Source organism: Nyctereutes procyonoides, unplaced genomic scaffold (assembly GCF_905146905.1).
Source record: "Nyctereutes procyonoides isolate TBG_1078 unplaced genomic scaffold, NYPRO_anot_genome, whole genome shotgun sequence".
Lineage (NCBI taxonomy): Eukaryota > Metazoa > Chordata > Mammalia > Carnivora > Canidae > Nyctereutes > Nyctereutes procyonoides.
In genome coordinates, this window is record NW_026575132.1 from 25142142 (window position 1) to 25153543 (window position 11402).

Consider the following 11402-nt stretch of genomic DNA (forward strand, 5'->3'; position numbering starts at 1 on the left):
TCGGAGGCGCAATTCATTTGCCATCTCCCCAGGGGTGCGGGCGGCCGGGACTCCCACGCGGCGCACTTAATGCTCCCTCGGCGCTGACTCCCAGCTCCCCCTAGGGGCAGGGATGGTCCCGAGCGCCCTCGCTCCCCGCCGCGGCCTCACCCCTCCCGGCCAAAGAGGAGGAGGAGGCGGGCGCTGGCGCCTCGCGCCCTGGGGCCTCGGAATCCGCCCGGCGAGGCGGGGTGTGGGGGGCGGGGGAGGTGGGCGGGGAACCCCTTCGGCCGCTGGGAGCCGCCCGGCACCCCTTCGCTCGGTGCAGAGGTTGCACTTTACTGACGCTCCCTGGGCTGTTTCTAGGCTCCCCCAAGTCCCTCCTCCAAGGCTCTTCGGGTCCCTCGGACCCCAGCCCGGGAGCCGCGGAGAGCGGTGGCGAGAAGGGGCCCCTAGGCGTTGCCCTGGGTTGAGGCTGGGGCGGGCTTTGTGCCTGGAGCACCCCCAAGTGCCCGGGGATCTGGCGGGGCAAGCTCCGCGCTCAGGTTGGGGCGCTTGTTTATGAGAAGAATTTCCTCTTTCTTAAAAGGGCAACGATGCGAGTGGGGCCCTTAAGGAGGGACGGGATGGGACAGGCTCTGCCCCAACCAGAGAGGGGTGGGCGAGGGTGCGGTACCTGAGCCAGAAGGCCGCTGTATCCTCGTCTCTGGGCTTGGCTCTGGAGAAGGTGGGACCCACGCTCGCGGAAGAGGGGGATGGATGGGGGCCTGGGAATGGAGAAGGAGGCTTCGTCCGTGCTCCTCTCCAGCTTCCTGGGGGTCCCCTGCCGAACCCCTGCACACCCTTCTCTGGTCAGTTCATTATTCACGGGGTGCCATCCTTGTGCTAGACGTGGGGGAAGGAAGCAAAGTCCCCATTGAAGGCGTCAGCCCTGGAGGAGCTCACACTCCAGTAGGGGGAGACGGCTAGTGAGTGACAGCAAATGGGCCTAGGGTGGGAGGACAGAACCACCCAAGTGCCTGTCAGGCACCCCTGGAAAGGAGTGAGGCCAGGGCCAGAGCCGGTAACTCCTGAGCAGGATTTTGAAAGCTGAATGGGGGAGGGGGAGCAGCCAGGGGAGAATGAACCTGCCAGGAGGGGGGGAGGGGGAAGCAGGTGTGTGCAAAACAGACTTGCAGCCTTGTGGGGGAGTTCTTGGGTCCTGTGAGCAGGACAGGGGGCCCCAGAGGAAGGAGCAGGCTGGTCATCTGAGTAGTTAAGCCTAGCACTGAGAACGTGCAGGCAAGGAAGTGAGGGGACCAAAGGGTCAGCCACGGGGCTACCCTGGGCCTGGGCAAGGGTTAGGGATGAGGTCAGGTCAAGGTCAGTCCCCTGCCCGGCAGACCAGTAGCTCTGGTCCCCCCTGGTCAGGAAGGGGCCTAGCACCAGGATTCTCCCCAAGGGCCTGTGGAGGCCACTGTCCCTTTCGGCGCTGACCACCCCCCCTTCACTTGCCAGGGTTGGACCCTCACCAACCCCATTTGGTAGATGAGGAAGCTGAGGTGCTGAAGGGGGACACTTGTCCACAGGGGCTAGTCAGAAGCAGTGGAGCCCTGGTGTTTCTGGAGCCACAGCCCCTCTGATTCCTCCTGGGGTGCCAGGAGAAAAATAAATGAGGGTAAGGTAACATCCAGCTGCTGGGGCCTAGCAGTTAGGGGGCAGCAGTGCAGTGTGGACACCACCCTCCCCAGGGAGAAGCCCAAAGAACTCCCAGACCCTACAGCACACACACCCCTCTGTGTCCTAGGATCCCCCCAGACCCTGCAGTGCAGGGTGCCTCACTGCTAACCACCCCTGGGGGGGGGGGGAGTCCACCTGGAAGGCCTGGGAGCCTGGGAAAGTCTCCCAGGGGAAGAGGCCTGGGAGGGGGCCAGTGTTAGGGATGGGAGGTCTGGGGCCATGGGCCGGGGTGGGCAGCGCCCCTGCCCGGTGCCCTGTGCATTCCTTCCATTTCTGACTCCGGAGGAAGGGGACAGGCGTCCAGGGTCCAGCCTCCAGAGCCGGAGAAACGAAAGTAGAGGACGCTGAGCCGCCCTGCTCAAGCGGGGGCGAGGCCGGGAGTTCACTGGGTCCTCACCACACGTTTTCTTTTGGGGTCAGTGCGAGCTGGCCACCAGAGATAAAGCTGACACCTGGCCCGGCCCGGGGCTCAAGCCCAAGGGGAGGGGTCTCGGCTTGGTGGCCCGAAGGACACCTCTACCCTCGCCCAGAAGGCTGGGTCACGTCCTTCACTTCTCAGAGCTCGGTTTCCTTATCTGTAAAATGGGGAGAAGCAGGGGGGTGGTTCTGAGGAGTGAACGAGATGGGGGGCGCGGCCAAAGCAGGACACAGACAAGCGCTCGCCACACGTTGCGACGATCACCACTAAACGCAACGCTGGCGGCGGTGGGGGCGCCGGGGGAAGGGGGGGCCGGAGGAGGCCGCGGGGCTCCCGCGCGGGCGCTGGGCGGGGAGGGGCGGATAGGGAGGGGGAGGAGGGGAAGTCCCAGCCCCGGGCCGCCTCCCCTCTGCCCCGTCGCCGGGCACAAAGCTGGCGCGCCTTCGGGCCGGCGCCGCTCTCGTCCGGCCGCCCCGCACGGGCCTCTCCGGCCCCTCCCCTGCCCGCCCCTCCCCTGCCCTGCCCGCCCGCCCGGGGCCCGGAGGACGTGCGCCGCGCTTGCACCAGGCGGCGGGACGGGACAGGACGCGCCCGCTCCGCCCGCCACCGAGGCCCCAAGGGGAAGGAAGTGCCGAGGCGTGTCCGCCAGGCCCCGGCGTCAGGCTTCGTGTTTAAGCCGAGAAGCCAGCGTAGTAAGGACACGGGGGAGAACTCGGTGGAGCCGAGACACAAAGCAGAGGCGACCCCGCCGACCGCGCGGCGCGTCACACGGGAGCCTCCCCCGGGAAGGGTCCGCGTGGAAGTGCGGGCCGCGCTCCAGCCGTGGCCCCGCGCCCCGAGGGGGCGGGTGCTCAACATCGTACCAAGAGCTGATGTGTGTGGACCCCCCAACCCCCCCCGTCAGGAACGGGGCCCGCAGGGACTCAGCGCCCCCTGCGTGCGGCCCCCGCGGGACCCTCCGCCCGGATGATTACCGAGTGGCCGGCGTGGGGGGCAGAGGGAGGGTCTAGGAGGGCCCCTCGGAGAAGGTGGCTTGTCGTCGAGGGCAGTGCGATTTGGCTCCGCAAAGGGGCTGGAAGCGCCTTCGCAGGCAGAGGGAACAGCGCACACGACGGCCCTGCGGCACAGGGGAGCCTGGTGCCCGGCCGTGGGCGCAGACGCGCGGGGCGCCAGGTGGGGCAACTGCGCGAGGTCCGCAGGGGGCACTCGGGGGCAGGGGTCGTCATTCTCGCGCCCTGCAGATCCGGGTCACCTGGCCCCGAAAGGTTGGGGGGTGTTGACCGCCACTGTCCGGCCAAAAGCTCGGCTCTGCGCAGCCTGTTGGAGCCGGCAGCCAGCCTTCCGGGCTCGGGGCTTTCCTGCCCGGTGGCGCCCGCGACCACCGAAGACCCATTTCGCAGCCCAGACAGCGTTATTCCCGGTCCCCAGACGGGGACGCCGAGGAGCCGCTAGTGCCGGGCCCCCGCGGGCGCGGAGGTGGAGTCGCGCCGCCCTCGGGCTCTACCCCGGCGCGGGCGCTCGCGGCGGGCGGGGCGGTCCCGGCCCCCGGCCCCCGGCCCCGGGCCCCTGGCGGGCTGCAACCGCGGGCCGGGTGCCGGTCCTGCCACGCAGCCGCAGAGGCTCGGCCCCGCGGGCGGGCGGCAGGAAGCGAGGCGACGCCCCCTGGAGCGCGGCAGGAACCCGGCCGGGCCCGCCTCCCCGCCAGCAGAGCCCAGCCGCGCCGGCCCCAGCGGTGATGAAAGCCGCGGCCCAGTCCAGGTCACGCCGAAGCCGTTGCCCTTTTAAGGGGGAGCCTTGAAACAGCGCCCGGGTTCCATGTTTGCATCCGCCTCGCGGGGAGGAAACTCCATGTTGTAACAAAGTTTCCTCCGCGCCCCCTCCCTCCCCCTCCCCCTTAGAACCTGGCTCCCCTCCCCTCCGAAGCTCGCGGGGATCCCTCCCTCCCACCCCTCCCCTCCCCCCCGCGCCCCGATTCCGGCCCGAGCCGGGGGGGAGGCCGGGCGCCCGGGCCAGAGTCCGGCCGGAGCGGAGCGCGCCCGGCCCCATGGACAGCTCGGCCGTCATTACTCAGATCACCAAGGAGGAGGCGCGGGGCCCGCTACGGGGCAAAGGTACTGGGGCTGCGCGGAGGGGCTGCAGCGCGGCGGCGGCGTGGGCGGAGGAGGGGGCCGAGACCTGCCGGGGCCGCTCCGCTGCCCGCCCGCGAGCGAGCGGGGACCCAGTCTGAACTCCCGAGGCTCAGAGACGCGGGGCGGGGCCTGCAGCCGCTGGCGTCCCGAGTACTCGAGGTGGGGAAACTGAGGCAGGGGTAGAGCGTGGGCTCCTTCCGGGTCTCCCGGGCTGGCACTGCGCCGGGCCCGACAGTCGCCCCCTCCCCCCATTGGCGCCAATGAGGCTGGGAGGTGGGGGGGGCTGAAGAGGGCGCCTTCGGGCCACCCGCTGAGGCTCCGCCCCGGGCCGCGGTCCGGCTGGGTCGCCGGAGGGGGCGCCGAGGTGACAGCGGGCGGGGTAGGGCTGGGAGGATCTCCCGCCAACACTCAGCTACGATCCCAACAAACTTCCGCGTCACGCGTGGAAGCGCTGAGCCCCTCGGAGGCCCGGGACTGGGGCAGCCCTTCAAGGGTCGCAGGCGCGCCCGCGGGGAGCCTCGCGCGTGGGGCTGAGCACCCGGCCCGGCTGCAGGCCCCGCGGGCGCCGCGCCCGTGCACACGCGCCCTGACCCGGTAAGCGGTGCCGCCCGCCTCGGCCGAGCCCCCGGGGCTGGAGGGCTCGGCTGGGGGTCTGCCCCTCCGCGGCCCGGGGCGGACCCCAGAGGCCGGGAAGCCCCTCCGGGTCCGCCCCGCTCGAGCCCGGGGCCTAGCTCCGCGCGAAGGCAGGGGCCCGGGAGAGGGGCGGTGGAGGGGTGGGCCCGTCAATCAGGCGGCGGATGCCGGGCTCTAGGTCGGAGGTCTGGGCGGGGCGAGGGCGGGGGAGGCGGGGCCGGCAGATGGCTGAGGGACACTGGCAGGGGCCCCCACTCCCGGCCTCTGGGCCCAGCCTTGCTCAGGACTTTGGACCCACGTGGGCGGAAAGGGTGGGAGGAGCGCGGGAGTGGACGGCGGGGCCCCAGGCCCCAGCCCTCCTGGGTAGGGGCCCCACCGAGCAGGGGTTGTGCGCGTCCAGGTGGGTGTCCCCAGTGGGGTTCATCCCTCAGCAGCGATGAAGGCTGGGAGGAAAAGAGAAGGCACTCTCCGTGGGCCCCTTCCAGGGTGCCTTTGTGCCTACGCTGGGAGGTTTTGTGGGGACTCGACGGGTGGCCTGGAGTCAAGGCTGCCAGGAGGGTCTGAGGCCATGGCGGTGTATCTCTCTGGACGGAGGAGGCACGGCCAGACCCTCTCAGCGCAGGGTTTCACACCTGGGCACATATGCGTGACACCCCCACGTTGGGTCTCCCTGCTTCAGGTGACCAGAAGTCAGCAGCTTCTCAGAAGCCCCGGAGTCGGGGCATCCTCCATTCGCTTTTCTGCTGCGTCTGCCGGGACGATGGGGAGGCCCTGCCTGCGCACAGTGGGGCCCCACTGCTGGTGGAGGAGAACGGAGCTGTCCCCAAGGTGGGTGATGGCCAGGTGGGAGCTGTAGGGCCGAGCACCGGGGCTCAGCCTGGAGGAGGTTTAGAGGAAGGGTCTTTTCATGACCCATTTGCAGGCCCTGTAGGATATGGAAGAAGGTGAACCCTTCCCCCTCCCAAAGCCCTAGACCGGCCCTCCAGGCCTTCCCAGCCTGGCTCTGAATGCCCCAAGACTGCCACCCAAGTGAGGGCCCCTCAACCAAGGGGCCTCTGGATTTCCCCCATAAGATGAAAGCCTTTCTCTCCCTTGGTTTCCCAGGTGGGGAAGTGAGGCCCGGAGCCAAGTGGCCTGCCCCAGGCTCCAGTTGGCAGGGGCAGAGCTGGGAAGGGGGTGGTGTCTCCCCAGGTAGAGGGCTGGGGGAGGGAGAAGTGACCGGGCCTTGCGGGAGGTGCCCCCAACTACCTCGCCCATCCCTGCAGCAGACCCCAGTCCAGTACCTGCTCCCAGAGGCCAAGGCCCAGGACGCGGACAAGATCTGTGTGGTCATCGACCTGGACGAGACCCTGGTGCACAGCTCCTTCAAGGTGGGCCCTGCCCAGCAGCCCGCAGCCTTGGGGTCTCGGAGAGGGCCTGCCCTGGACTTGGGGGTGGGTGGTCTCTGCGGGCCCCGCCCCAGCAGCTCCTTTTCCCCCCCCACAGCCTGTGAACAACGCCGACTTCATCATCCCTGTGGAGATTGATGGGGTGGTCCACCAGGTGAGGGGCTGGTGGGGGGGGGAGGCGGCGGGCTTGGCATCTGCCTTCCAGACCCCAGGCTCCTCTCATCAGTCCTGAGAACCCCAGGTGGGACTTTGGTAGATGCGGAAAACAAGGGCCCCAGAAGGTATAAGACTTGCCCCAGGTCACGAGGTCCCTCAGGGACTTGGCCCACCTCCAAGGCCTGCAGGGAGTGGGGTTCCTCCTCGGCGCCCCCTTGCCCCACCTTGCCCGGGACCCAGTTCAAGTAATTCAGGATAGGTTGTGTGCTGTCCAGCCTGTTCTCCATTACTTGGCTCGGGGGCCGGCGCCCTGCAGCCTTGGGGCGAGGGGGCTGCCCCCAGGCCCCTACATTTGGCTAAGGTGGTGGTGGGGGGAGGGGAAGGACTGGGAATTAGTGCTCCCCCATGAGTAGGACCTGAAGCTAGACTTTGGAGGTCGTTTTGAATCCTCTTCTGGAAGGACAGTTGGAGTCCCCCGCTGGCCCTGGGACCAGTCCCGGCCTGTGCTCCTCTGCCGCCCCGCCCCGCCCCTCCCCGCGGGCCCTGGGCCTGCAGGCCCCTCACCTGCGCACCCCCTAGGTCTACGTGCTGAAGAGGCCCCACGTGGATGAGTTCCTGCAGCGAATGGGCGAGCTCTTTGAGTGTGTGCTGTTCACCGCCAGCCTTGCCAAGGTGAGCCCCCCACCCCCGCCCCCCAAGGGTTCCTGGGGCCGCTGGCCTTTCCGCACCTGCCGGATGGACCCCTGGGTCCCCTTGGGCCCCGGGTGATGCATGTCCCACTCCGCAGTATGCAGATCCAGTGGCCGATCTGCTGGACAAGTGGGGGGCCTTCCGGGCGCGGCTGTTTCGCGAGTCCTGCGTCTTCCACCGAGGGAACTACGTCAAGGACCTGAGCCGGCTGGGCCGAGACCTGCGGCGGGTGCTCATCCTCGACAACTCGCCCGCCTCCTATGTCTTCCATCCAGACAACGCCGTGAGTGCCGGGCAGGACCGGGTTGGGGGCCGAGAACCAAGGTGAGGGTCCGGCCACGGGGGCCCCCTTGGCTTCCCCACTGCCATGCTGGGTGGTGTCCGGGGCCTGGTGCCCTCCTGGTCCTCCTCCCTGCCCTGGGTGACCTGTGCCTGCCACCCGCTCGCTTAATCTACCCACCGCTGCTGCTTTTCATACCTTCTTGATCATTCGATCCACTTGCTTGTGTGAAGAGGGGGCCCAGCCTGCCAATTGTGACCTATTTAGTGGGTCACAGAAATAATTCGGCGGGTCCTAGTTGGAGGTTTAAAAAAACCAAATAGAATAGAAAACATCAGTGTGCTTTGCATACAGAAGGGTTAAGTGTCATTTCATAAAACTCTGGCTTTATTGTGCATAAACGTGACTTACTGTGGGCTGCCGTCAAAATGGTTGAAAGTCATGGGTATGGGGCTTCCCGGGAGTGGGGCAGGTGGCCCACCAGGCAGGGGTGCTCAGGGCTGGCCTGGGCATCCTGCGCCCAGAGCCACCCGCCCTCCTCACGGGCCTGCATCCATCTGCCCAGGTACCGGTGGCCTCCTGGTTTGACAACATGAGTGACACTGAGCTCCACGACCTCCTGCCTTTCTTTGAGCAGCTCAGCCGAGTGGATGACGTGTACTCAGTGCTCAGGCAGCCACGGCCCGGCAGCTAGTGAGGTGCCCGGGGGCCAGGACCTGCCCCTGACCGACGCCCACACCCCTCACCCGTGGACTTTTCCTGAAGAATCCTGAGCGGCCACTACGGCCGCCACCTCAGCGTCACGGGGAAGTGGGCCCTCCCCAACTGTCCAGCCTGGCTGCGAAGGGGACAGCCGGCCACACGGAGGCTGATGAGCCTCTGGGCCCCTGTGTCTGTGCCTTAGTGCCTTAGAACCTCCTCCTTGGGGGACCTGTGGGGTCCTGTGGGGTCCTGTGTGCCGCTTCCCCCTTTTGTCTTCTCTCTTTGCTGCCATGTTTCTTTGCTGCCAAATTGGGCCCCTTGGCCCTTTCTGGTTCTACTTGGGGGAGGGGCAGGCTTCCTGCTGCCCTGCACCTCGGGGGGCCCCCCAGCCTGGGAATGGTGGACACCCAAGTGCCTTGCGTAGAGCCCCTGTCCCTGCCCTGGGTTCCCAGGGCCGCAGTCAGTGGGCTCTTGCCTGGAACAGTCTCCAAGTGGCTGCAGTCTAGGCTGGTGGGAGAGGACGCAGTCTCCCCACCTCCTCCCTTGGGATCGATAGAGCCCCCCCATCTCTGCCTCCAGGGCAGGGAGGGGAGAAAATCTGTTACCACTTGTGAAGGGAACCGGGTGTGTCCTCTGGGACCAGAGTCCAGCCTCTCTAGGCTCATCAGCTGCCAAAGGCTGCTCCCCACACCAAGCCCTGACCCCTCACATCTGCCTTGACCACCCCCAAGGCCCTTGGGGCTTGGCTCCCCAGCTCCTCGTGGGGGCAGAGGCAGGACCCCTTTGTGGTGCCATATAAATATGTATATGTGTATATAGATGTTTAGGGAAAGGGGAGAGGGAAGAGCCGGGGTAGAGACACCCCCCCCTTCACCCCTTTTCTAGACCCATAAATTGCGGGGAGGGAGGGAAAGGATTTTTACATTTTTTAAACTGCTATTTTCTGAATGAAACAGGCTGGGCCAAGGGGCCCCAGGCCCTGTCTTCTATTCCTCACACCCTCTTTGCTCCAATTTATTCATTAATTCAAAACACATCAGCACCTTCTCTGTGCCCAGCACTGTGCTAGGCCCACCAGCTGAGTGTGTGTGGGGGGGTCTCTGCACCCCATCGGTGCCTCCCCCACCCACTCCATTCACCGGTGCCTTTAGAGGAGCTGTAGGAGGTGGGACCCTTCTTGTGGGGTTTGGGGGTCTCCAGGAAGCCTGGCCAAGCTGGCCCCCCTCCACTGTGCCAACCCACCCCTGTCGACTCCGTCCCCTGCCTCACCCCCTGCTGGCTGGGGGCAGCTCCCAAGACCTCCTGCCTTCCAGCTCTGACTTCTGTATCTGGAACCCGTTCCCCAAATGCTGAGTTTGGAGATCAAGGCCTTGGGCTCTGCCCACGGCCTAACGGTTAAGGGGACCCACGTACCAGTGCCAAGGGGGATGTCAAACGGAGATCTCCTTGCCCCTCCACCTCAGAGAACTGGGGGCGGGCGGGAGGGAGGACAAGGTTGGCCGGAATCGGTGACCTTCCCGTAGAAGTGCCTTCTCTGTGACTGAGTGCCCCACGGTATGACGGGAACTAAAGAGAAAGCCAGAACCCCATCCTGCCTCTGTGGTCATTAGGGGGCACGCTGGGGGGAGCGCTTGTGTGTCCTTCCCCGAGGGGCGGGCGGGAGGGAGCAGCCGCCCTAGGTCCCGGGGCTTCAGGTCTCCGAGGGCGACGTGGGGCCGCGTGCGCCCCTCCCGGCCTCGGGGTCCGCCCCGCAAGTGCAGAGGCCCCCCCCAGGCGGAGGGCGGGGGGGGGCTGCAGGGCGGCCGCGCCCCCAGGGGGCCCCTGCCAGGTATTTGCAGGCGGGGGGTGGGGGGAGGCTCCTGGGAAGCCCAGTTCGGCCGCGGAGCGTCCCGGTGTCCCGGAGGCGGCGGGCGGGCGCCTGCCCCCGCCAGCCCCGCGCTGCCCCCGCCAGCCCCGCGCTGCCCCCGCCCCCGGCCGCCTCGGGCCCCTCCCGGCCGCGCCCCTGCACGAGCCTCCGGCCCACTTCCTGCCCCCGCCCCTCCGGCCCTGGCAGCACTTCCTCTGCAAAACCGGGCAGCCCCGGGCCCCGCAGGAAGTGCCCTCCCGGCCCGCCCTCCCCCGCTCCCCGCGGTGGCCGCTAGAGGCCTCCCCGCCTCGCCGACGCCGCCCCCCGGGGCTGCAAAGATGGGGGTCGGGGCCGTCCACCCGCCTCCCCGCGGCGCACACAGCCTGGCGAGGGGCGGCCTGCCCTGGCCCGAGGTGGTGTCTGCGCCCCAGCTCCGCCCGCCGTACCCCCCACCCCACCCCCACGGCTCGGGGATCCAGCCTCCGGGCGGCCTGCCCTCCCCCAGGCCCGGGGCAGCGTGCGTGACAGCCCTCCCTGCCCTCTCCCCGCGCCTGGGACGAGCAGCCCGCGGCGCCCTTCAGCCCCACTCCGCTGGAGACCCCCGGGGGTGAATGCCCGCCCGGCCCGCCTCTGCCTTCCTCCTCCCTCGGACCCGCGGGAGGTCCTGCCCTCCCAGCAAACACCGGTTACCCCCGGGGTCTGCATCCCAGTGGATGCAAATGACACGCCGGGGAGTCAGCAGGGCTCCGGGCTTTGAACTCGACCACAGCCAGCCTCGCCCCACCGCCGCCGCCCACACAGCCGGCACCCACACAGTTCAACTCAACCACAGGCCTCCGCGTTGGCTGGGTGCCAGGCAGGGTGCCAGGACCCAGGGACACCCCATGACTGGGCCCTGCCTCTGTTCTCAAGGAACTCACACTCCAGGGCAGAGAAAGACACCTGAGCAGATTAGAACCTGACCTGCTGCGGCGCAGTGAGGAAGAGAGAGAGAGACTGGAAGGTGGGGGGGGCAGAGGACGCCTCACCCCACCTGGGAGGGCCCGGGAGGTCTGGAAAACGCTTCCTGCTGCCTTGCGGCTCAGAGGGGTTTGGGAAACAGGAGCAATTCCGGGAACCGGTGACCTAAGCAAGGAAGTGCGCAGGAGAGGAAGCGGAAGCATCCGAGGACAGCCACGGAAGGGAGCGTGGGAAATGAGAATTTGGGGATGGCCCACAAGGGAAAAAGGATGGGAAGCGCTGGCGCGGACAGGAGAGGCCAGAGGATGTGGGTCTTCCGGGAGTCCACGGGCGTGGCCCTCTTGCGGGGCGGTGGGTGCCACCGAGGAACACCCAATAGGAGGGCGCAGTGCTCAAAGCCAGCAGCTGGATTTTGGAACCTAAACCTAAGGGTGCAGGGACCTGAGACCACACGGGGAGACCACAGCCGTGATCCCAAGCATGGGGGGCTGAAGCCTGAACT

The 11402-nt window shown here is 67.7% G+C and overlaps 1 protein-coding gene across 2 annotated transcripts; it reads left to right on the forward strand.

Annotated features, from left to right (window-relative positions):
- Nucleotides 1–3728: 3728 nt before the first annotated feature.
- Nucleotides 3729–9683, forward strand: CTDSP1 (CTD small phosphatase 1). Of its 2 annotated transcripts, none has more exons than XM_055345668.1 (7): nt 3729–4227; nt 5558–5706; nt 6144–6248; nt 6364–6420; nt 7002–7094; nt 7210–7395; nt 7958–9683. In XM_055345668.1, exons 1-7 carry the CDS (start codon nt 4161–4163, stop codon nt 8084–8086), a joined length of 786 nt encoding a protein of 261 aa, XP_055201643.1. In that variant the 5' UTR covers nt 3729–4160; the 3' UTR covers nt 8087–9683. The 2 variants fall into 2 exon arrangements, with proteins under 2 accessions (XP_055201643.1, XP_055201644.1); XM_055345669.1 differs by having other exon boundaries at nt 6147–6248.
- The last annotated feature ends 1719 nt before the right edge of the window (nt 9684–11402 follow it).